At 41.2% G+C, this 27381-nt stretch overlaps 1 protein-coding gene across 4 annotated transcripts in view; it reads right to left on the bottom strand.

Moving 5' to 3' along the window:
- The window catches only part of DAAM2 (dishevelled associated activator of morphogenesis 2), a 201724-nt gene that overhangs the window by 102245 nt on the left and 72098 nt on the right, over nt 1-27381 (bottom strand). For all 4 annotated transcript variants that reach the window (XM_074897033.1, XM_074897034.1, XM_074897032.1 and 1 more), the window contains one exon: nt 16472-16674. In XM_074897033.1, coding sequence (XP_074753134.1) covers nt 16472-16645 — 174 coding nt within the window. In that variant the 5' untranslated portion in view covers nt 16646-16674. The remainder of the gene's footprint in view (nt 1-16471; nt 16675-27381) is intronic.

Here is a 27381-nt window from a genome sequence, read left to right as displayed (position 1 = left end):
ATGCTCTTTCAAAGGCAACAGCACTACCACCCACACAGCATCTCCAGATGAAGCACATTGGTCCAAAGTTCCCACTCGGGCACCCAATTCCACTGATAACCCATGAAGAAAATAAGCAAAATAAAAACCCCAAAATAAACCCTCCCCTCCCCTCTTCCATCTTATCCTAACCTTGGAATTAAAAACAACCTTCATAAAGCCCACAGAAACAACACACAACATGAGGCTGGGGAGTAACATTTTGATCAGTTTTCCAATTGATGAGAATTAGGTGGATCACTGTAAAACATTACTGGGTTTCCATTCATTTGCATACATATACTAATGTCTATGTGCAGATATGTATGCCACTCATAGCTTACATACACAAATATATACATAAGACATATAACATAACATCTGCCCATACCTACAATGTTTTATCATTTGCGCATCACTGTGCACACGAGTTGCTCACATAGCCTGCTACATAGGAAGCAATGTTTACATTTCAGCTACTGCCACAGATCTGACTATAAAGCAGAAAAGCAGACAAACAAAAGGCTGTGATTCTCATTATACTCTTTTTCTTGCTTGCTTTTTCAGAAAGTTGCAGCTTTGAAATCCCTTCAGTACTAGAGGCCCAAATCTCTTGATTCTAAATCATAATAGTACACAATAGAAAGTACCTGGTATTTACATACTGGAAAATGCATTTCTCTTTTAACCTGCCAGCACCAAAGTTACTCATTCTTAAGGCTTGGCAGCAAAGTAAAACTCTCATCCATTAAGGGCACTGCTTTTTGGCAGAGAAATTTATCTCACAAAGTCAATTAACATCCCTCCCACCTCACCTCCAAACACAAACCCACCCCCCACTATAGGGCTTTCATTTTTCCTCCTTAATCATTGGTTAATTGCTTCTTTGCTTCCTGGAAAATCCTGTCTCTCTTCTACTCCTCAAAGCTCTCTGTGACCTGACGGCGTACAAGTATATCTAACCAGCAAGGCCTATTGTGGCAGTCCCCTTTCACAGGCCTCTAGAAGCAGCATCCACTGTTCGTTTTTCTGCCCTTCACAGGCAAACTGTATGCATGAGACAATAATCTGCTGGGCCAAATAGAAAGAATGAGGAAAACAACTACCTGTTTATGCAACGATACACATAGATGTTTAGAAAGAGATATCATGACTTAGATACACATTCTCATATGCAGGGCTAGAATACAGGCAAAGCAAGAGGGATGATCCATGGGTATGGGTGGGCATATAAGGACAATAATGCAAACAGTTGACTCTCATCACTGCTCTTTCTGTTAAGGTGGTCTGCATAGCCATGTCAGTAAACTGGAATGAGCCCAATGAAAGGGATGTGCATGAAAACCGAATAGTCAGGCTCACATCTAATCTAAATCACTGATGCTGCAGTTTAAGTCTATTACTTCCGGCCCTATCAACCACAGACATGGTGAGCAGATTTTTTCCTTCCTCTTGATAACAGTTTTCAAGCCTATTAAAGGCTGTTATAATGTCCCTCCTCAGTTGTCTTTCTTTAGGCTAAACAAGCCCAGCTCTTTCAGGGCTTCTTAGAGGTCATGTCCTCTAGACCTCTCATTCCTCTTCTAATTGACTTCCGGGCTCCCCCCATCAAAGTACATCTTTCTTGTAGTGCGCTGTTCAAAAGTGGGGACAGTGTTCCAGCTGAGACTTTACCAATGCCGAGTGCAAAGATTATTTCATGCATCTGCCAGACTGCATTCCTGGTTACGTATTCCATGAAGACCATGACTTTTTTTTTTTTTTTTTTTAATTAAAAAACCCCAAAACCTGCATGACTTAGGTTGACTCCTGATCCACTATAATCCCTAGTTTCTTCTCTGAAGAAGTATATGCACCTGGCTGCTTCCCATACTGAATTACCAGACTCACTCCTAAATGCAGCATGTTTTAACTGTCTCCATTGAATCCCATCCTTTCTCACACAATTTCTCCATCTTCTTTTAACCTTATCATTTAACATATCCACAGTGTTTACAGCCTAGTGACATCTGAGAAGTTAATAGATAGGCTCTGTATTCCACTATCCAGTCAATTAAAGGAAAACACCAAACAGAAGCGAAGTCATTAAACCTCCACTTGATACATCTTTACACTGTGACAGGTTGCAAGTCCTCCAGGGCATTTACCTTCACATTCTGATTATACACAATATATCAAATACCCCTCTCAATCAGACCTTCTAGTATGACCATATATAACACTAAATAACAATAAAATCTGCTGTTTCAGCACAGTGCCCATTGTCCGCCCCTCATTTCCTTTCCTTCTCCTCCCCTCATTTCCCCCTCTCTTCCCCCTCCCTGTGCCAGGGTTTGTTTTTCATGCCAAGGTCCTTTAGATGGGACCCTGTTTGGGAAGGTAGGTGTGGGAAAGGTTATTAGGAAATTGCCGTCTAAACTGCTACCTTTCCGGCTTCCCCACCCTCTCCCTCCCTACAAAGTCTCCTCTGTTCTGTTTTAATACTAATGAGTTCAGAGGAGGTTCTTAGGCTGGAGCAATTCACAGCTTGGACTGTGCCAAAGCACACAGGCACACACCTCTCTGATCGCTTCCTGCCCAAACAGAGTCATGCTGGCTCAACCATCAAAATGCAGGCTGGGAATTGCTGCTGCAGCCCTGTGCCAAAGGCAGGCTGAATTTCCAGGGGTGTCGGTGCCACCTACTCCTCTCCACCCAGTTTTATCCTCCTGCGTGCATCCTATTTGCCATATGACCCTATGGAGCAAAACAAGCGTAAGTCAAAGCTTGGCTGACCTTTAAATCTCTGATAAAATATTACGTAAAAGGGCAGGAGGAACCAAGAGGTCAGTTAAGATTTTAATGAGCAAAATTAACTTCCTATCAAGCTTTGGTTGTGCAGATCAGATACACATCCTCAAACTTATGTACAGGGTAAACTCAAGGAACTCAAATAAATCAACATAATTTCTGGCATGAGTTGAGGTTTACACGAATAGAAGTAAAACCAGAAGCTGGCTTTAGTTCTCTTGCTCTCCAACTTATTACTCCAGATTTAGCAGTGCAAACCAGAGATCAGAATGTCCCTAACTCCATTAAACTGGGTGGAATTACTCTGGATTTTCACGAGTGCAAAATATTAATAAAATTACCTGCTTTAAATTGTAACAGAGACTAAACCTCACGGCTAGACAGCCTATAACACAGGCTTGTTCTACAGTTTACAGCATAGATTTCAGACATAGAATAGACTGAGAAGTCTATCAGTCCCTTTTTCTCTAACTCTTAACTTCTACTCCAATAAATGGAGATGAGCTGTATTTACTACTAATCAGTCCAGACCAGCTAGAACACCCACATATGAGGCTTCTGTTACCTCCTCTGGGGTGAGGTGGAGGGCGATTCCGCAATGCTCTTCCCTCACATAAACCGTATTTCCATAGCCAAACACTGAATTGAAGGCATGACAGTATATTTGGTTATTCATTCACACCCTGTCCTATCTCATCGCTTAAGTATTCTGATAATCAGAACAGCAACTACTGCACTGACATCACTGGGTATAATAAAGCAGCAGCCAAGATATTTTTCTCTAAATATTTCTCAGAAAGAAATCATCAGAAACTTTGACAAAATACAGCAAAAGGAGTAAGAGAAGGGTGAGCATTTGCCTTGCAGAAGGAACTCATCTCCTAATAACAAATCGTAATTACATTTACTATCTGGTTAAGCATTTGTAATCCAAAAGTTCTCACATCATTAATGTAGAAGGCAACAACTTTATACCGACCGACAAACTCATCCAGCTGTTGCTCTGTGCAAAATGCAATGCTGAAACACAGCCACTAAAGCAATCCCAATGGATTTTCCATGACTCAGGGATCTCCCTGGATACCTTCCAAACTGGGAAACTTCAATCTGTTTTCCCCTTGTAATTTCCTTTGGAGAAGTTATTCATCAAACCTCCACCTAGTAAACCATTGCATAACATTGTTGTGCACACTGCTAAAGTCTTTTCAGAGGGTGTTTGTGTTATTAGTCTGGGCAGCCTTTCCCTTTATGTGGTCTACAAATGATGGGAAACTGCAAAATTAAAAGATGCCCTTAAGTGTTTTTAATATAGAAAAGCATAGACTATACAGATGTTGACTAGGGCCCTTTTGTATACAGCACTGGGTCCACATGTGAAAGAAAGGAGAGTCTGCCCCGGAAAGCTGTAGAGTCTTGTATCAAATTCTCCCCCCAAAAAAAGAACTAGTAGATAAGAGCAGGGCAATGTCTGTGACAGGAGGCAGTGGCGGTTTGCTCCCAAGATCTTCAAATACAATACTTTTTGCTGGGAAGTCTCCTGTACTATGACCTACACATGCTTCATCTTTTCAGCTTCAATCTGGCTACAATTCTGTACTAAAACTGGTTTAAGAAGATTACTACTCCCTGTTTCACACCAGGGAAACAAACTCAGAAACGCATGAAATGAATTGTATATAAGCTTGCAGATGTACCTAGGAAAAAGACGTAATGCTCTTGAAATGTTTCCTCTCTGCAAGCTTGCAGACTTTTTAATTTACCGAAAATACGGTACCTAGCATTAAAAGCTTGGGGTCAGTGGTGTTCCAGTGCCAGGTGGAAGTCATCTGTCTGTACTTCCCTCGGACAAAATGTGCCAAAGACAGAGCAGCTGTGGAGGCAGCCAGGTGCTATGAGTGACAGGAGAGGCACCTTCTGACACTTGCCTTCCCTGTGTTGCTCTCCCACCCAGTGCTGAAGGGATAAGCAGAAGTGCCAGTCATCTGTATACTGTGACACCACGAGCTCCCCTTTACTCAGTGCAGAGGAAGGTGCCAAGAAACTGCTGACCTGAAAACCTTGTACCCTAAAAAGGTGCTGCTCCATCCACCCAGCCTCATCTGTAGCACCCTGTGCTCCCCAGTTTGGAGTCTTGCAGACCAGGCACATGACAAGAAAAGGCCATTTCCCTCCAACACTGGAAGAACCACCCCAAATTACCTTAGCTGTTTCCCTGAATGATAAACAACCTTGAGCACTGTTTGAAGACACAGTCTACCTACAAAAGGACACAGAGGCATGACATAATTATAAACCCCTTTCCCCAACTCTCCTTCAGGCCATATGATACACTATCTGAGCAATGATTATAACTGATATAAATTGCTACTAGATGAGCAAATACAGACAATTTGAGTCAACACATCAAACAGATGATCCTTCATGATAGTTATCTACTTCTCCATTCAATTATCTTATTTTGTTAACAGTGCCTCCTAAACCCCAGTGTCTTGGTTTAACCCCAGCCAGCAACTAAACACCAGGCAGCCACTCGCTTGCTCTTCACTGCCCCTGCCCCCCTAGTGGGATGAGGAGGACTATCAAAAAAAGAAGTAAAACTTGTGGGTTGAGATAAGAACCATTTAATAATTGAACTAAAATAATAGTAATAATAATAGTAATGAAAAGGAATATAATAAAAAAGAGAAAAATAAAACCTAAGAAAAGACAAGTGATGCACAGTGTAATTGCTCACCACTCACTGACCGATGTCCAGCCAGTTCCCCAGCAATGATCGGCCCCTCCTGGCCAACTCCCCCCAGGTTATATACTAGGCATGACATCCTATGGGATGGAACATCCCTTTGGTTAGTTCGGGTTAGCTGTCCTGTCTATGCCACCTCTCAGCTTCTCATGTACCTGCTTGCTGGCAGAGCATGGGACACTGAAATGTCCTTGACTTAGTGTAAGTGCTACATATGGACAAATAAAACACCAGCATGTTATCAGCCTTATCCTCACACCAAATCCAAAACACAGCACTGTACTAGGAAGAAAATTAACTCTATCCCAGACAAAACCAGTACACCCAGCTACATTTGACCTCAGTAGGGGTAACTCCTATCCTGCAAAATGCTTTCAATCTCATCTTCTTTCACTACTTTTCCTCTTCACTGGAAAATTTCACTGCTTCCCCAGCTTAAGGTGGTTACTTTTACATTGTTATTTTGTTATAAATTTTACAAGGTCTTCATCGTCACAGGGACCTGGCTCCCCCTTTCCTGCTCAAATCAGGCTAAATGACAGATCATACCTCCTACAACATCACAGATCTGGCCCTTCTTCTATGAGCTGCAGAAGAAACAGACAACTGTCATTCAATCTCCGTTCATCAACGTGCAAACTCTCTCCCCAAAAGCATAGCCAAAAGATCATCTTGACCTAGCATTCATCCCATATCACCTCCATCTCTGCTCTCCTATCTTTTCTCTCCCTTCAGCACCACAACTACTTTGTTTCTTGTGTCTTTTTCTTCAATGCTTTGGAAAACTTTGTCCCTCCTTATCACAATCTCCTGTCCAGTTACAATCTGGCTATCATGTTCTTTGCACGATGTAGTACTTCCTTCTGCCATTTCTCCCAGATGTATCTCCAGGTAGTATCGTCTGATCCCAAATGACCCTTCTGACTTGATTCATAATAGTCTCCCACCTACCATCAGTAGACCAACTCTAGACTTGAATATCCTCTCTAGAAGGTCTTAATAGATATGTAAGTCATCTAATACAGCTCTGAACAATGTAAGACACTAATAAAGACAAGTAAAGAAAGGATAGAAACTGCAGAAAGGCAGGAATTGTACTCAGTGAAACCATTTCAAAGCAGTGGAGAAATAGAACATCCCTGTACTGCTGCTGCTGGCTCTTTTTATACTGAAGAGGGCGGAGACTTTAAGTCAGCAGGCATCAAAGTTGCAGGAACTATATGAGAATGCTAGTTCAGTTCTAGAAAGAAGGCAGGAAACTGTCCATCCATCTAAGTGGAGCTGGAAAGCAGCAGAAAGTTGCAATAGATATAAATTAATTTGATCCTTCATGCTAGCAAGTAGTACTCCTGCTGTCAATAACATTTCAAGTGTCCTATCACTTCAGCAGCCTTCACACTCAATCCAGAAAGTTCCTGACTCTTTGCTATAGCCATAATGCAACATAAAACCCATTCATATATTAATGGTGTCTTACTATGGGAAAAGGCCACAATAGTACTTTACACTGTTTTTTTCTTTTTATGTAACGCTGCCTAACACTTGCAGCTATACCAAAACAAGATGGTGTTATCAAAGCAGCTGATAAGGTATTAGACACATGCAAACACAAGGTTTCTGAACAGTAAGCACATACACCTGATCCATGGCTTAGGGGATAGGATATCATGACAGCTTCCAAGCATTCAGTAGAGGGAAGACGCAAGATTGACATCTTAGCACGTCCATTCTCTAGTGGCAGGATCTGTTCTTTCCCCTCTTTTTGCATCCCAAGCTACATATCTGCTGTGCTTCCAAAATCCAGTACTTTTCTTCTTATGCCCTAGATGGACTGCATGCATTTTCGCAGTCAGAAACCATCAGGGTCATCCTGTTAAAAACATATAGTCCAGTAAGTAGGTCTTTCTCAGAAGTTTCATGTCTACTGTCAGTAAATCATACTCAGAACACACTCAAACATTCCCTTCAGGTATTCCCACCATGACCAGTACCTTCCCCACCTTTCAGAAAGGCAGCCAATATGCTCTGCTTGGGATATTCAGAAGCTAGCAATCATTATAGATGCAGAAAATATCACACAGGCCAAATTTCAGGCAAAGTATAATGATATAATTCCTCTACTGTCTTCAGTGCAACCGCACTGCTTTACATAAGCTAATGGTCTGTCCATAAGTTGTATAGTAAAGCAACACGATCTACAAAACAGTGTCTCCCTTCACAAAAGCCTTATAGTTACACAGGTAATTTGGTAACAGCCCCAGCCCCTTCACACCCAAAATCTAGCACATAAACCCAGGTCTGGATTTGTGTTTGTTTACACAACCCCATTGATTCTCAGACACGGGGTGAGAGACCTGGATCCCATCTCATACTCCTCTCACAGCATTTGGATCTCACACATTTGCAGCATAGTGACTGCTGCTTCTCACACAGCTGGTCAGGGAGCTGGGAGCTGCCAACCAGCTGCACCTATTGGAAGGGAGCCTAGAGAGAGGAGTGCCGGTGCTGCACTCACTGCCACATGCCTGTCCCTATCACAGGGCTCCATATGTAGGCAAGTGTCTGGAGGGGGGAGGTGTCTTTGCCACAAAGACTAAAATGTAACACCTCTTAAGTATTGGAACTTGAGTAACTATAGAAAGCTGCTTGTAGTGATTTGTGCATTAAAATCAGGGACTTGTACACATGTGTTGCACAAGGGACATGTGCAAAGCAGACCCAACATTATGAAAAATCTCTCTTTGAAGGGCAGGAAGAAAGAGAAAAAAGGTATCCTGAGCATGTACAAACTTGGACTGAAGAACTGTGATGGACATAAAGGAACATCTGTGTGTAACTAGACAGACTGTGATACCATACTTGGGTTTCTTCTCTAAAAAAAACATTAAGAGCTTTTGCCTCTCAAGCCTCCGTCCTTTAATTGCTTCAGAAATCTTAAGCCACCCAGTACTTTTGCCATCATTGTAACAGAAGACAAGTGCATCTGAGTGCATGAAGAATGTTAATCTGACAAGTATAACCCAAGAGAATGGAAACTTTCTGTGGCCTGGCCTGTCCCCTGTCAGTGAGGAAAGTAATCTGCTGCCTCAAAGCTTTGGTTTTTTCTGCCTTCAGAGACAGTGTCTTCTCAGATGGTGATGTTAATCCTTCCTGGATATGAGCCTCTGGTCATGAAAAGTCCAGTTTAGTCTCATCATCAGTATTTTCTTACAGCCTCCACTGGCGCATTCTCATTAAGTGCAAGAAAGGAAGCAATAATTGGGGTGGGGAGTCTCCACCGAGCCAAGGCCAGCAAAGCCTCCTAATTTGCTGGAGTCGGAGCTCATCATATGCAAATAAAAATTAAGGACCTCTCTTGATCTTGATTGCATTTTGTACTACACAACCTTCCTGACTGATTAGGTGCAATCATTCATTACAGAAAAGCACAGAGGGAGTAGGCACAGGGAATAAAAGAACTTCCTCTCATGTGCAAAATAGCATAGAGGCACCTTTAAATTATGGTTGTGGATAAATTTGCATTGAGCAACAACTCAAAGCCTGTCAGAGGTGTAGTCTGAAACTGTAATTTACATGCAGGGCAAGTGACCCAGAAATTAAAACCCTGTATTAAAAAGAATCCAGGAAGAGGATAGAAAAGACAGATAATTGGAAACTGAAATACTCAAATCTTGGGAACGTGCCTGAATTTAAATGTGATTAAATACTGTTATCAATACACATGACACGTGTTTGGGGCTTGAAGCGAGGACCTAAAATGCATGTCTTTCTAAACCACAAACTTTCGGTGAGAAACTAACGACTAAATAAGCTTCAGACATGGAGGATACTTTTCTGGGAAGGTGGTGCCCGACACTGGGAACCGAGAGACAGAATGGACAACTCTCTGTATCTGTTCCCCAGAAGTATTACAAGGAAGCTGGGGGAGAAATAGAGAACTTTGTTCTCTAGGCCCATCAGCAAACAGAGTGAAACACAGCGGATGCCCTCTTGGGCCTACATACATTGACGCATGTTTAAGGCAGTCTATACTCACATGAAATCCCACAACGGAGGCATTCCTTGTACTTTTTACCCCATAAATACTCTTGCAGGTTGCAGAGCCAAAGAGGGGCCTCATGAACGCTGCCACAGCTAGGACTTGGCAAGCTTGAGTGGGACTGGTGATATATGGGAGTACTTATTCAATATGGTGAAGCCCAGTTTTCATCTGAGGTTTATGTTGTATCCATTACATTAAATGGCCTGCAAGGGAGAACTAAGCATGAAGGAAACTTTCTACTTCCAAGTCAGCTGTTTGTAGTGGGAACTGCTACTACAGTTATTTAAGGTTTGGATCTCATCTCGCTGTGGTTCTTGATGAAGGGGTGTTATCCAGAGTGTGCCAAATTGATGCTTTGCTCAGAGATTGTTTTACGTCCTCTGACAAATTAAATAAATGAATTCTCAGATGCTACCATGCTGTATCTTAATCTCTTTCAACATAAAACTCCTTTCTTTCTTTTCTCCTCAATTTTCTCTCCTCCGGGAAGAGAGAATATAATCACTATATTTTATTCTCTGTGAAGGTTGAGAAGGAGCAGATGTGGAGAGATATCACAGAGCAAGCAAAATGGTTTTTCCAAGCCTTCTGTTATCGATCACTTCATCCAATACTACTAGAAATGTGTCCCAGGTGACCCTACTGTTCCTCTGTCCCTGTCCTGAGATGACTGGTAAAGGTACAAGTCATGTGGATGGCTCATGTACTCAGAGTAGACCAAACAACTCCTTTCACATTGTTCAGCATTGTGGCACTAAAGTGCTGGCAACTACTAGTCTGGACAGTTGAGAAATCAAGAGAGCACAGCAAAATATGTGACAGCAGTAAATATCACACTAATTCCATAGTTCTGTTCCAGCACAAGATGAAGACAACTGATTTACTCAGGAAGGGATTAACTAAATGGGCAGAAAAAAAGTGAGACCCATATGGTGGGAGAGGACAAAAGCAAGAGCAAAAGGTACAGTAAAGCAACATCTTTCTCTAGATATCCTCCTCTCTCAGGTGGCACAAGGCATTAAAAGTTCTAGTCGTTGTTACAGAAAGTATCAGAGTATTTGGAGGTTACCAAGTCGCTGCCTCTGCTGCTTGGACTCTCCTGCCATATCTCCTCCTCATGTTTTTCACCTTCGCGAGAGTTCCTCTGTACAGCTCTTATTCCAAGGACACTGAAGAAGAAGAAATTAACATGACCCTAATTTTCTCTCTTTATGGTTATAGTCACTGCCATTTCTTTCAGCTAGATTCCTGGTCTAGCTCATCTTTAATTCAGAAATTGAGCCAACTATGATACTGTGGAAGTAATTACTAAATGTTTTGCGATCAGAGATGACAAGGTGAGAGACATGAGTTGAGTTTAGGGTTATGTCAGGAAGACACATAGATCTGTGTTCTTGTGGTTGGTGTTAGAGAACACTGCAGACAGAAAGCAAGGCTAAGGTTCCAATCACGGTTCCCAGCATGGGCTGAACACACAGAAGGTGCTTGATCCTGAGGGAAGGACAGAGCTCTTGATTCAGCACTTGGTTCCATTTTCATTTTGTTGCATACAGGCAATACTACCAGCAAAAATAAGTTTTTGATTTCCACCGGCCTCATCTTTCAGGAACACATAGCAGTTCCATGTGTATCTTCTCTACAACAGAAGTTGTGGTTTTGCAGTGGGGTCAGAAAACTAGATCTCTTCAGAGAAAGAGGGAGAGAGGGAAGAGTGTATGTTGTCTTGCTCAAGCAGCAGCCTGCCTCTTTTGGCAACTAAAGAATGATGGGACCTCATACAGAACTGTCATTTCAATGGACAAGAAGAAGCATAAAGGCATGCCAAAAGAGATGATAGAGAATTCTGAAGTTTTCAAATACAAAGAGTTTATAAGTATTTGTGCTGTTCTTAAACTGTAAATAATGTAACTTAATAGGTACTTTTGGTGGCATAAGATCTAAAGTTTTGTTTTGGAAAAGCCTGGGAGGATAGGAAACATTAATATGAATAAAAAGCTTTTGTGAATCTATAAAGGTAACAAAATCCCTTATTTAGGGACTCTGAGAAAAAGAAATAGAAGAAAAAAAAAAAAAAACCAAACCAAAACTGAAAAAGAAACAGTTTCAAATGCAATGTAATAGAAACAAACCCTGACAGGAGAATCCAGTCCCACCTGACCTAACTTCACAGGCAGCCAAGACTAAGATGAGGTAACAGTAAGCATTTCTCAGACCTGTCCCAGCGTAAGAATCTAACATGGTGCAGGTAACTCAGACAAGGATATTATAACTCAAGCTTGGAGGCTGTAATAATATGATCACCTTTGAAAACTGCAGCTCAAAACACAACTCCACTTCTTCCCCATGGACCTTCCATCCTAAAATGGAACTTCACCTCCTCAAATACCATGACCATCTGAACAGAACCACTAACAGAAGAAACAAAAAAGAAACAACAAAGGCACAATCTCTTTACACTGCTCTTTACTCTGTGATAAAGATCTCTAGAGTAGAGATTCTTTATGTTTTTCTGCTTTCCCTGAATTTCCAGACCCTTCTTGACATGGTCTGAGGTCACATCTGGAATCAGGTTGCTGGTGTAAAAGACATCTAGATGGCAAAATCTTTAGTGTCATCAGCACACCACCCTTAACCAACAAGAAGAGTCCAGGACTCTAAGACTGAGCAAAAGGAATCAGAATCCACTGTGACAAGAACACACCACTGCTAACAAATATGAACAAGGACATGGAGAAATTGTTTCATGAAAAAAGTTATTTCCCCTTGCCTTGCAATACCTCTTCCAGATTCTTCTGCAGTTCCTGCTCAGTCAATAAATCTGTACAAGGAAAAACACATGTGCTTAGCACAGCCATTTTTGCCAGCAGGCACAAAACCAGCTTGGCGCCTGCTGAATAGACCACCAACTGCAGCAGCACTTTACTACATGGTAGTATACACAGTGCCAGCTAAGAAGAGAGACTGAGAAAAAAAGCAGAAGTGATGCTGGCTAGAACAGCCTTGATAGTCAGGTAGGGCCAGTTTTGCAATTTGTGAGGTACACGACCACTCCACACATCCTACTCTCTAAAGCTTCTCTTCATTGCCTGTTCACAGAAGGAGAGATGATGTAGCCAGCTCTTCTGCCCTCTTTCAGCTGGGTGCATGAAAGTGGCCCTTAGAGGGGCAAAGCTTGTGGTCACGAGTTTGTTTGCTTTGTGTCTTGTGCATCTAGATTTCCAATGAGGACTTACCTGTACTGTTACCACTGCCTGACTCCCAGGGCAATCCCTGCCAGCAGACAGCCTAAGAGCTAGCACATCTGCTGTGTTAGCCCAAACAACATCAGACTCAATCACCCTGAGCCATAGTCTTCATTCAGACCTACTCCCCACACATGTTCTTAGTGAAATAAATCAAGACTGAATTTGGCTTGTATCAGGACTAACCCTTTCTGTTTTAATTTTCTAATCGAGGACACAAGTCTTAAACATAACATCCAGTTTCAAGTAGCACAAATGCCTGGGATCGATCCTAGAACTGTTTTTCTGGTCGAATGCCATTGAGAGCAGACATTTCAGCTGAAATCAGCATCAACTTGTCATTTGACAAGCACTGCCTTGGTCAGTGTCCAGTTAGACAGCTGCTGTTATTCAGTTGGTTGGTCTGAGTACCAGTTGTATGTAGTGGGCCATACAGGTATACCTGCCTCAGCCTGGAGTCTACATGAGCAAGTTTGCAAGCTCTGGAGGGGTCTTGTGACTCAAAAACAAATAAAGGATCCCAACACATTCCTAATTCCTCCTCTTGCACGATGGACATTTCCAAATTCACTTTTCATGGTATTAATTTAAGGACCACAAGAACAAGAGAAGACATGCTTCTGGCCCTCAAAATGTCCATTTTCCTCAGAAAGGCAAACAGAAACATAATGAATATTTACTGGACTGGAAAATTCATCACAAGGGTGGCTCTTCCAGCACAACTAGGCTTAGGTCTTCTTGTCATTAAGTCTTACACTGGAAAATGGCCCAGATTTTAACTGCAACAAGGGGGAAAATAAGGCTTTTAAAAATTCATTCAAGCACACCAATGTTTCATTATACCCTTAGAGAGCAGATGGCAAGATGGGACTATACTATATCCTCTGGGTCTGATTCAGGGAGCTAACACAAATGCTCTTCTCACTACAGATCTCAGATGAGGTTGGTGTCATCATTTCACTTGGGGATTTGGGTCAAAAGGCTTTACACTCAAATCTGGTTTTTATATAGTACAAGTGCACCCAGACTACAACCTAACAGATAAGCAGCAGGGAGGCTAGTACACAGCACAGAGCCCTCTCAGGCACTTCCAGGTCGCTGATTTACACTGGCACATTTACAGACTGAATCCTTCTAATCCAATTAAAATCTCATCTGAGCTGTCAATACAGATGTTTTATTTTAGTGTCTCATAGAATATGCATTAATACGGAACTGTGGACAAACTAGCCCTTCTAGGCAAATTCTCCATTCTGCCAGCCTGGTTTCTAGCGCAGGTTCTCTCACTCATAAAGCCCTTACTACTCTCACGTTACCTGCATACCCAGGAACTCCTATGGACATGTATCACCACCCTATCTGAGTACTTTATAAAAACATGTGATATACCCATTAACCTTCTAAAAAATAGCACTCTTCTGTCAGCTCACTTCTGGTGTAATGATGGCTAGGATACTATCATTAAATATAAGAACATGAATATGATCTATTTTCATTTCAATAGCTTCATTTGTTTGAAATGTATATGCCAGTTACAGGCTGTCAGCACATTTAATAAGTTATAGCATAGACCAACAACTCAAACTTCTGGGGCCAAAAATTTTTTACAGATCATCATGTATACTGTCATTAAATTTTGCACCGCAAACATTATAAATCATACTGTTTAACAGACTTCCATAAGGCAGCTGTGAGCTGTTTTGCCACAAGCACATGGAACACCAGTATTTGCCAAGCATAAAACAAAAAGCTTAACACACTTAATACCACCACAAACTCTCAAACTCCTCACAGAAACTGATACCCTTCTCAGTAAGCAAAAGCCCAGAAGTAACTAAAACAGGTCTTTCGCTATGACCTGAAGGCAAACAAGCTCGAGTTTTAGCAAGCCAAGTTCACGAGCAAAGCACATCTGTTGGTGACGTCTTCAGGAAGGCTGGATAGAATGCTTCAATGGATCTTGGGATTTGAGAGAGGTGAACTTTGATACAGCAATTAAAGCCTTGCATGTTGAAAACAATACTTAAGCAACATCCAGAAATAAATTGACAGCAGAGCAGATTACACTCTTACTCATGAGAGATACCTGTCACCAAGTAGAAGTCTCCAGTCAGTCAGCTGCTCTTCCCAAGAGGAATTCAAGTAATCCCACAAAAAAGGCAAACTGACTTAAATATAGACCAGGATTTTGTGAGATATTGCCATAAGAGATTTCTCATCTGCTACTTAGTCAGAAGCAAGTAGAAACTCTTTTGTTGCACACTCTATTCTTTCTGAGACAGCTGCAAATCCTACTGACTACTTCCCACGCCCCTGACATAGAATACTGCAAATGCTAAAAACTTGCCATGGGTAGAAACAGTTAAAGGAAAACAAATCCATACCAATTTACTATGTACACAGAAAGCACCTTTGGCTGAGCAAGTCCTTGAACTGAAGATTTTTAGAGTGTTGGAGAGTATTCCAGAAAAGACCACCCTATGGCCACATCTTATATTCTTCCCTAGGCACCTGCTCTGCACCCCATCTTGAAATAGGAGCCTTGACTAGGTTGTCAGACCACTAATCTGACAAACTATAGCTGTTTGAATGTTTGGTATGACACACTATAGTTGCCCATAATGTTAACCTCTACTTGCATACCCGAATTATATGGTTATTTTCATTGATATAGCACTTTGAAACCATGGTAATGAGCAAGACCTTACTGGACTGATGTTTCAAGTGTAATGCAGAAAGATTACTGGCAAATTCCTCTAAATTCTGAGATATAATATTTTCTGTTCTGTTCCTTATCTCAGTAGCACCACTCGGGCATGTATACACCTAAAGGTACCTCACTCTATATAACCTCCAATCCCAGAGTGGTAATGAGATAGCTAATCAACTGCATCAAATGGGCATCACCTTTACAGCGTGGACTGCAAAACAGCACAGCCCTACAACCTCTGCCTGCGTTCTGCATACGGGTTGAACAAGAGGACAAAGACAGAGAAGTCATTTGATACCAGGCATGAATAGCAAGTGCCTGCTACTGGAATCTGCAACATTTACCACAAAAGCAAACTACAAAGTTCATCTGAAATAACTGCTTCCCTTCCTGTTTATGTCTGCTGCTGCAAGAGCACCATTTCATGGTTCAAAGGCAGCTAGCTGATGAAACATAATTACCATGGTCACCTGATTCTCATACCTCACCAGCAGTATGTTACTGATCGACAGAACAGTAGAGTCCTTATTTTATAGACCTGTACACCCTAAGATTTTCCACTGTGCTGTATTATACAGAAGATTTTTATCCCAAAGTTGGTAACAAGAAATTGACTGTCAGGGATTCTAGAGAACTTCTGAGGTTTGTTATGATATGCTAAATCCTACACCTGGAGAATTCCACAGTGCTGTAAGAATAAATAAGCATATTTAAGCATTTTGTTGTACTTTTGCCCAGTGTTACTGTCATCCATCCTGTCATTTGCCACCTTTCTCCCACCAAGGAAGTGGTCATAAAAGAATGGGGAAAAAAAAAAAGCTTCAACAGAAGGTTTTTTTCCTGTCCCTCTTAAGACCCTTAACTCATTTGAAATGAGGACTTAATTTGACCCCCTAAAATATATCAGTCTGCCATCAGAAACTTACCACAAGTTCAGAGAATCTGGCATTGAGCTCTTCTGCTGGTGGGATTGGGACAGAAAACTCAAGGAATTGCAGGGGGTTATTGTCCTTGAGGTTGATTTCAGGGAGGTCGCTACCCCCAAAACAACAAAGAAACCCCAACGCATGACGATTCCTCTTCCGGGGGGCCATGATCATGGTGTATGATGCTATCTTCTGATCATGTTCTGCAGGAATTAAAAAAAAAAAACAACAGACATTAAATTATAAACAAGACTGCTGGATCTGTGCAGTTCTCTGCAGTTACAATAGTTTGCACTAGTATAATAGCTGGAAGAGGACAGAAGGAACTGAGACACAAAAGAGCAAAACAAGCACTCAAGATAGATGAGATAGCTAAGCTTTAATATGGTATTAACATGTTCTTGTATGGCAGTGTAGAATCACTTCTCCCGAAGTTTCTGAAAAGGTTTTACAAACTCAGTGTGGGATTTCCTATCAGGCAGAGTTATCAGTAATGCTGAGCAGTCACGGTTGAACACTACCACTGAATGCCAGTATTGGCCTTTCTCTCACTACTACAGTAAAGGAACCAAAGTATCAGAAGCAAAAATCATATACTGGACAATTTACCCAGAATAAATGGAAGGATCCTCCAAAAGTATGCCATTTGGTCATAACAAAATGAACAATGAAACAGAAATCAATTTTTCATCACTTTGAAGTCAGACCATCAAACACTCACCCCTTAATGGCCAGGATTATCGCAGTAGGACCATTATATCTATCCCATTTTCAAATACACGTAACTAGTTTGGGCTGCTTTATGTATCCAGAGGAGAAAACTGCACAGGGCTAACGCATGCTTTCAGATTTACATTTGAGCTGCCAGACCCTGTCTTGACAGGACCCAGGCTTGAGGGTCTTCGGTATCAGGAGAGTAAAGGGAGGCAAAAGGAGGCTAAAGGAGGAGCTGGGAAGTGACTGATTCTACCACACAAGCCGGTTTGAGCGGTCCGTCCAAACAGGAAGTTTCCTGCCAGCAGTTTGAAAGGACGGATCTGTGCAGTCCACAGAGAGCCACATATTTTGCCCTTTTAAGGGACTTACTGTTTGACAGCTCAGGGCCTTATTTGTGGTATATTTTTAAGGACTTCACTTTTTCACTTAATCTGCAGAATAAACCATATCCTTAGAGAGTAAATAATTAAAGCCTGTTGTGAAGCCTGGCTCCTTGCACACAGTGCAGGGGAGCAGGGAGGGAGGTTGCAGGTGAACCGAACCACAGGATGCTGGATGCTGTATCAGCAGCAACACAGCTGAGCTTTGTCATCAGAGCAGCTGCTGCCCTAACCTGCCCCACAATGCTTTGGTCTGTTTGCTTGCCAGAACAAGGCTGCTTTGAGCTCTCATAAAGATGAAGTAGCTGTACTAGGAAAAGCACCTTTAGGAAAGCAGTTGCATAGTGGAATTTAACATACTGCACACAGCCAGAAGCTCTCCAGGGACTTTTTGTGTAGAAATCAGCATGCTTACTTAAGAAAAAACTAAGCAACACAACCCCCAAGCCACCTAAACCTCTACCCTTAGCCAGAATCACCTGCCCTACTTTGTACTGCGATCAATTTATCTAGCACCTCTTCTTATGCACTGGAGGGGCATCAGCTGCAACTCTCTTGCATCAAATGTGAAGTGAGCTGGTACCAAGCACTATCTTCTGGCATGCCCACTTTGCTTTGCTCTCCATGCCAACCCTGCAAAGGATAGTATGTCTCAGCAGGACTCACTAGGGCAGGGTAATGCTGGCTTCAAAAGCACATTCATAACAACATTGGATTTTCACTAGGAGATGTCAAAGGCCAACTGAACCCTGGAACCAGTCTCTGACAATGGTTCAGTGAGCAAAAACAAAACTCCCTCAAATCTAGCACAGTGATATGCACATCAACTTCTGTTTCCTCTCAGTGATGGAGACTTGAAAGATTCGGTTCTTAAAAACATTTCACAAGAGAGCTACAGAAGCTGAACTTGTCCACCAGAGACCACCTTCTTGGGGACTACTCTGAATGCAATGTCCTTTATAGTAATCCAGTCATGGATGAGGTTCTAAAGTTGCTCATTAGTTTGACAAAACATTGTTTTGGAATGAAATCAAATCAATGAGACAAACCTGATTTATATGCAATATAACAACATTTGTATGATTTCAGTTGTAAACCAAGTTCTGGACCATTGTCTAAAGGCTTCCTCACCAATCATTAAAGGACCAGCATTCTCTGGGACATGGACAATGAATCATCCTTGAACAAATTGGCTGAGACATTGAAGTGATAGGACCATAATGTCTTTATGAGCTCAGGTCAAGACTTTGGCAAGCACTCCTCCAAAAGAGGTACCTTACCAGGAAATTACTACTGCGTGAATGGATATGAAGGCTAACATTTTCTACAGGGTAAGTACTGCCCTGGTCAGGGCACCACAGCTTGCCCTGTACTGACTGACAGTTCATCACTCAGCTTTCATCTTAAGCAGGTTCACCTAAGAGGTGAAAAATCAGTCTCCAGGCCTTCATCCATAATGCTGAGAAATACACAAGCTTGTGCACGTTCCTGTGTTGTTTTTACAAAAATCCATATCCGTTTCATGGGATCCATACTTGAGAAACTTCAGCTCAGCTTTTACTGCTTTACATAAGCACACAGAGCTCACATCAACAGTAACCTTGTATTGCCCCACTTCCACAAAGCATCATTCCCTTGCACAACTCATACTTTTAACGCTGGGATTTTCCAGGTTCATCTATAAGCAGCATGCAGGAAAGTCATACTGACACACTTTTGTATTGCTACAGCACTGACACTGTATTTAGGTGAGGTGTCTAGATACTTTTAAAATAAGAAAAATTGAGGACTACTAGAGAGGAATCTAGCACAGGTATTTTAAAATTTAATCACTAAATGAATTAACAATATTTCTAAGTGAGAACACTGTCTTTCTAAAGATTAAGCCTGTCAGTCACAGGATGCTCAGGGGCAAACTTAAGTTGCACTGTTTATGCTATTTAAGAACTAATTACAACTCCTTGATTTTTGTCGGTGGACACAGTTTTAAACAAAATAAACATTTTGTAATTGCTTCCAAATTAACAACCTTTCCCTTTTCTTTCTCTCTCTTTTGCTTTTTCTTTGTCAAGAGCCAAATCTGGGGAAAATGTGCTTCCAAAGGATAGGGTGGGGGAAGGGGGGAGGCAACAAAGAAAATGAGGAAAAGAATATCTATCATTTTTCTGAGTGGTAATTGATAACAAAGCTGTCATAAAAAGTCATTAAAATAATAAGAGGTGTGGGGTTTTTATACTAATAAAAGCTTTATTGCCTTTCAACTTCTTGCAAAGAAAGTGGTTGGAAAAATGAAACATATGCAATTATCTATTTCTATATATAACTCCAGTGAGAATCAATGGGAAATCTCTCTCTGGAGAGAATCCCACTATTACACATAACTGCCTCCCACAGCTCTTCTCAATTGTACTGTTTTACCCTTTTGCACAACACAAACAAGTTGCCGTCATTTCAACAGCTAACCGCACGCCTGCTCCTCATAGCAATCCCCCTCCTGCTTCACAGCCCCATCTGTGGTTCGGCTCAGGTCAGGAGTCACAGTCTGGAACTTCGCCCAAGGTCTAATTATAACAACGTCCTCTTCCTCTGACAGGGCGTACGTGTTCATTTCTAAACCATTTGGCTCAGTGACCAAACATAATTAAGTTAATGCAATTTTTCCAAGTCTTATCAGAAGGTTTAGCCACATGGGATGGGATCTATCCTAACGGCACACGAGGATCCTCTTTCAGTCGCAGGTTCTGAATTTCTTCTTCAGCCTCACCCTTTTCTTCATTCTCATCTCAGAAGTTATAATTTTCATGCAAACATATTCCAAATAAGAAGTGTGCCACAAACAGTAAGACACCCGAAACAACTGCTAAGCCAGCAGCTCTCCTGTGCAAGAGCACTGATTATTAGTTTTTACAACACTGTCCTGTTCCTCACCACAGTGAACAGCCAAAGCACAGCTGTAACTAAAATAAAAAGTTGCTTTTGTATCATCACCTTTGAAAAAAAAGGAGAAAGAATTCTGTGGGTTAAACAAACACACACAGTCCTGCAAAACCGGTTTGCAACATAAAGAAGCATTCATGGAAAACACTGCTGTGCTCACTTCCAGAGCTGAATCTCCACTGATCATCAACAGACACAGAGTGTCGGTGGATGTAGCTACAGCTCTCACCTGAGTGGGAAGCATGGGACTAAATGTATGATGCAGAATTACTGTCCACGCTGGTTTATGCTAACAGGAGAGGAAACAAAGCAAACCACTTCCATTTTCCTGTAAGTCTATCATCTTTCTCTATGGCAGGATAAAACATATAAGTGTGACGTATTATCACATAAGTAGAAAGAAACCTCGATTTCTACACAAGCCAACTCACCCCCACCCTCAAATCCAAGTTAAAACTCTATGTTATTCACCTATTAAATAATAAACCACCAGGGCTTCATGGTATGATGTGGGACAGGACTAGAGTATTAGAATAGTTACCTTCATCATCACTTAGTGATGATGAAATGGGGAAAATAAGCACCGTGCTCAAAATTGCCAAACTATATACAATGGGTAAAGCTGAAGAGCTCTGTATCATCCTATGCTCAGTTCCCTGGACCACATTGCTTCTCCAGTACACAGATGGTGAAATTATGAGCTTCACAGCATGTTCCAATTACCATGGGAATTTTCCATGTATGTCACATGTAATGTGACAGATGTCAGATGCAATATAAGGCAGTTGCAGCCTGGGGGATGGGGAAAGGAAAGCAATCCATTTGTTGTATCTGCAGTAATAACCCAACTCGTTTGGTTTGGATTTGTCACCATACTAAGGAGTTTCCTGGTCTCCAGGGCACAAAATAGCAACAAAACAACCAACTATTTCAAATCCGCAAAATTAGAACCTCTCTTTCAGGAAGGAGGGTAGTCTTTCCTGAAAAGTGCACTTGCCTACTACATTAGACAGGAAGATATCAGATACAAAGCGGATCAACAGATCACATGAAAGAAAATTCTGGAAAATGAGTGGGGCTTTGTACAGTGATAACCACTCAGTCCCAGTGAGCCATGGCCCACACTTAACAGTTCCACCGGAGGAGAGAGTTCAGCTTGAAATGCACTGTGCATTTTGAAGCCAATTCATGGATTTTCCCCTCCCAAAACAAGAGTGCAGATCTCAAGGCGGTGTAAGGACTTTACAAGCCAGCCCAGGCACTCAGGGCCCGTCTGTTTTACACACCATCATCCCATCAAAACTGAGATGGTTGAGAATTTCAAAGTATTCCACAGACCTAAAGACTGTCACTAGCTGTATACACGGCATTATATATTACTTTATTTAATTTTTAATTTTTATTCAGTTATTTGCCTAGGAAATGTGTCCCAAAATAAGGGAAAAGGCAAGGTCTGTTTGAAGACTGTCAGGTGTAGCTATAACCACGAACCTACTTAATGCAACATGTCTGTCAAAAATCTGTTTATTTTTAATACTTTAAAGGTGCTCAGGACATGCTGGATGACTAATAGCCACTAATGTTAGTCTGTTAATGCCCGCAAATCTAATACCTCTCACCTGATACCAGCTTATCAACACAAAAAAAAAAAAAAAAGCTAAAGAACTGTAAGAGCTCTTTCCCTTCTGAAAGATTAATTTGAAACATTTTCTCTGTCTTCACATGGCAATGAGGGGAAAAAACTCAACAAATAACCAAACAAAATAAAAAATTCAACAACGAAACAGAAAAAAAGATACCAGCAGGTTCCTCATGTTTATCTCAATCCATTTATCTATCTAAATTGTATTCATAGAAAAACAATTTTAAAAGAACAGTCAAATCAAGATTCAAAATACAAAGTAGGAAGAGCAACAAAGCAGTTAGAGTCAGTATCATAAATCCTTTGTTATTTCTTTTTTTCCAGCTTTTAATCAAGTACAGATTAATTATTTTCTACACCTGACTGATCTGACCAAACAATCCATTCGTTCTTTTACCTGCTAAGAAGTTGTTTTATTTACACAATGTATTAATATACTATAACTCTGACTTCATACAAAAATCTGCTGGGTCGAAACTAATCTGTCCTCCTAGACACCAAAAGCTGAGTCTTTATTATAATCTTGCATCTCATTTATATGCAAGTAAACCTACACATCTTTAACATTTCTGAATAGCAATGTGACCACTGCAGCTTAAAGTGCAAACAAAATAAGTAAAATTTACAACTTAAATATTTATCTAGAATACATATGTCCTTCATCTTCTCAGTGTCTAAGCACACAATATATTTGTCTATGAGGGGAGGCAGAGATGTCCTGCTAAACAGCAACTTTGGAGGCAGGAATACATCTTGCTTAGCGCTTATTGTACCACACGTTCCCATCCTAATTTATGAATTACACACTTAGGCAAGCTTGACAACAATTTAAACCATCATGGTGGTGGAACCAACAGGATTGCATACCCCCTAAATATAAGCAGCCTTTCTGGCTTGATTGCACTAGTCTGTAGAGCTGTCCTTCTGTCCCTGCCCCCTCCCTGTTATTACTTTCAAGTTTTCTAGTGTTGCACCATTACAGTTTCAGTAACAACTATAGATACTCTCCATTTCCTTCTCAGTCAGAAGGTCTGGACTACTACCACGATCAATTTTCCTGTCTTTCTCCCCACAAACCATATTTGCTCTATCCGTATACCTCACTAAAGATTACCCCATTCCCTTCTATTAAACAAAATCAAAAAAACAAATGTCTTCAGGCAGGGGAAGACCACCACTTTCCAGTTTTAGCCTTAGTTCTCTATTTCCTTTTTTTCAGTCAGCTCTAGTTTTATTCTCTACTTTTTTTTCCACTGTTCCACTGCAATATCCTCACTTTCTTTCATGACAACTCTTAGGCTTGGAATGGCTTCTAGCAGCCACTTCCTCCAAAAGTCCTCTCCTTTTTAAAGCAGATAATGAAGAAAAAAAAAAAACACAGACTTTTGAAGAGACACTTACTGCAAGACACAAGCTGTAAAGACTGTATGACACCGTGTATGCTTTACCTTTGTTGTATTATACTCCACTACTATGTTTTCTTTTTGTCATCTTGTACTCCATTGTCCTAGCTGTGGCATTGAGGTTGTAGGTTCTAGAGTGTAGGGTCTTAGTTACCTGCCTAAATCAGTTACTGTACAGTGCCAAGTAGACTTACAGTCCTATACAAATAGCAATAAAACCAGCAGGTCAGCAAAAATTAATCACCCAGATGGAATCTGTCCAGCACACGACAGTTCACACCCCAGTAATGATGCTGGTGTAGAGGCAGCATTTAGCAGTGTCCACAAATCCAGTGTGGATAAATTTATGCTTTATGAAATAATGGAACTTACACAAGGATTTACCCTACCACAGCATTAGCTTCACTAGATGGGTTGGTTTGTTATGTCATTGTTCTTCTTCAAAATGCTGTGATTGTAAGAGCCTGTGCAAAACAGGCTACATAAAAGAAAATATGGGGAAAAAAAATATCCCAGAAACCTCACAGATGCCACCTCAGGACCCAGTCATAACTGAGGATAAAACCATCCAGCAGTACATCTTGTCAAACATGTTCTACAATCCCCAGATTTTACTCTTGAAAGAATTCAGGTGCTAAAAGAGTTATTTTTAGGACTTGCCAAGAATATACTCAGGGCCATGAATTCAGGACAAGACTACAATCCAAGCTGTGTCTGTGCTACCCAGCAGAGCTGGTCTGAACTGCCTTTACTGCAAGCTATGGATCTAGGCAGCAGAGCCCAGGTTAGACTCTTAACTTTATTTACTTTCTTTTGGTAGTGGCTACAATGCTATGATGCCATTTCATAGGATTCAGTGCCTTGGAGGCTGGAGTGTGAGATGAAGCCTTTATTCAACATAAGATTTCATAGACTGAAGATGAAGTAGATCATGCTGACATCAGTCAGACAGACATACACATTAACAGCCAGAACCAGCACATTGCTCTTTCAGTTCCAATACAGAAGACTATTTTCCTCTACAGGAGGATGAAGTCCTGTGCCTTTTAAAGGTCTTATGGTATGAAATGCCTTTGATGTCATTGGTTTGAAACTGGCCCTCATCAGTAGTGTCCGCCAGTTCTATCCATAAGATCAACTTCCAAGGATGAGACATCCACACCCCAGAGCCAAGTCTTTGATCACCTCAAGAAACAAGCCAAGGATAGAGTGATCTTGAAAACAAGCTGTCCCACTCAATGCTAAAAGACCAGGAAAACTAAAGCTTGGTTGAGGGAATTGAAACCTCTATAATACTTCTATTGGAAAGAGTGGGGTTTAGTTACAAGGGATATCAATCCAGAGTTTCCCAGTAGCACTAAGAACCACCACATTCAGAAGAATGAACACACAAAACCCCATTACTAAGAGCGCCCCTGTCTTGTTTGAGTCATTGTAATTTTTCCATTCTGTCATTGCCCAATTATTTCCAGACATGATGTAACTATTTTGCCAGGGGATTTGGGAGTCAAAATGTTGCTGCTGTTGTCATCTTTATCCTGGGTGCTTGAATTTTCCAGACAAAATAAGCAGCTGAGGGCATTAGAGTGCCTTTGCTGAGAGAGAAATAATCTGTAAGAACTACCAGTGTGCTCCAAGAAAAACAAACAAATGGTAAAGGCCCAATTACATCTTCCCAAACTCCAGCTCATTTCCATGTGAAATGCTGTTTTCTTATTCAGACAATCAGTAGAAGAATTTTTTGTCTGTTGTCCGATGTCATCACAGCATACAAAAATTAATTTCCATTCTAACACTGCATTCAGGGCTGCTACAGGACATTAAAGCTCAGCTTGACTGGAAATATGCCTGGTTATAACCACTGGAAACTAGCCACAGATGTAGGTGTACCAGTGCCATCTTCACTACTGACATGCAAATCAATTACCTGCACTAGTAAATTTTTCCTGAAGCTCTCTCATTGGAAAAAGCAACTCAGTCTTTATAACAAATGGCTATAACCAGGGATAAACCCAATACAGAAAACATTTGGACTTTTACATGGTTTTCACGGATGGCGCTGAATCTCTTCAAAATCAGCGTTCATCAATGTCACCTTGGAAAGCCAGGTTCCAGGGCTGCACATCTGCCACTTTACTCCTGAGTGCCCCAGCCAAAGTACAGTATATTTCTACATGTCACTGCACATCTGTAAATAATAAAGATGGTGTTCTCAGCTCCGTTACATATACTAAAAGCCACTGATGGGGATGATAGTTAAAAGGCTTCTTAGTGATTCACTAAATGGAAGAAACAGTCAGTAGACACATCACAAAAGGAACAGGTCTTGGAATTTTGATGCTCTCTCCATCTTAGAGGTGGTTTCCATAGGCTGAGGCACAGATAGGGTCAAAGTGTCTTTGATTTTATATAGTTATATTTTAAGCTACTCAGATTCCAGAGTTGTCAATTTGGCACCAAAAGAAATTCGCTATAGAAAATGAAGTTAAGAAAAGGTCATATACAGCACTTTGTTCCAGCATTTTTATTTTTGTTCAACATTCTGACAAGGGATACTCTGGGTTCAGTGCCCTGAAACCTCAACATTACGCAAGTAGGTTTGAACTGCAAGCCAGCAGCTTGGTGGAACTGTTGAACTTTTAACCTAACATGTCTTCATGAAGAATGGATATTTGGAAACAGTTCTGGCTTGAGAATTTTGGGTTGTTTTCTGTGCGTATTTTTAAGAGGCATCCAGATAAAATATATTTTCTGGCTGCTGTAATATTTACAGGAGAAGACTTTACACCAACACAGAAAACTGATTTCAGAGCTGTGACATGCTGCTTTAGGTTCTGTGGCTGTTGAATGTTTCATGGAATTAGGGTGAACAAGACCTCATCTATATTTAAGTCAAATTCCACAGAGTTCATGCTCTGAGCGATGTAGGTAGTGATCAGTTACGAGGGTCTGAAAAGAAAGCACTATCTAAAATCAGACACCTTCCTTGCACAGTTAGTGGGTGCTTTTGTCCAACAGCAGCCTGTTGCAGAGAGTGCAGTAAAAGGAGAGACATCGAGAACCCTTCCTAAAATACCCAAATGGGAGGATCTTCTCTACAGAGCGATGCATATCCACATGATCGAGAGCGTATGATACATGAGGGTGTGGTGCTTGTGCCAGTCGCTACCAACTCTATTCTGCTGCCTTCTCCCGGCTACCAATAGCTATTTCTAGTCTCCTGGGTTCTCATGACAAGAGGTCATGCCCATGTCAAGGCCTTCTACTGTTCACGATTAAGAAAAGTTTAAGTACTGAAGTATATCTAGGAAAGATTTCCTGGAACTGTAACTGACCAACACACTGTTCTTCCCCAAGGATAGCTCATTTGCTTGAATGTATGTTCAAATACCCAAAAAAACCTGCAGAGAAATTCCATACAGAGGATGTTTGGGTAGTCATCTCCACACTTCTAAGAAGCTACAGCAAATCAAAAGCCTGCTCGAAGATACAGCAAGTTCTTTCACCTTCTAAGCCCAAGCTACCTGCATCTTGTTGAAAAAGATTTGAGCACACTCCTCAGAAAAACAGACTGCAGTATAAAATTCCCTCAGCTCCCCACACACTACATGGAAGGAAAAAAAAAACAAACCAACCCTGCTTCTAAACAGGCACTTGATCTGGATACGTAGTCCTTAGATATCATTCAAAAAGAAGGCTCTTTGTATACAAATAGAACAGAAATCTACCCTCTATTAGAGGGGGAACAACCTCTTTATCCCCTTAGGGCTGCAAACATAGTTATTATATCCAGTGATGTATGTCTTTGCAGAACATGTACCAGTATCACTG

The sequence above is a fragment of the Athene noctua genome, chromosome 1 (genome assembly GCF_965140245.1).
Source record: "Athene noctua chromosome 1, bAthNoc1.hap1.1, whole genome shotgun sequence".
Taxonomy (NCBI): Eukaryota; Metazoa; Chordata; class Aves; order Strigiformes; family Strigidae; genus Athene; species Athene noctua.
The sequence above is the reverse complement of the archived record's forward strand: the minus strand, read 5'-3'. Positions and strand labels throughout refer to the sequence as shown.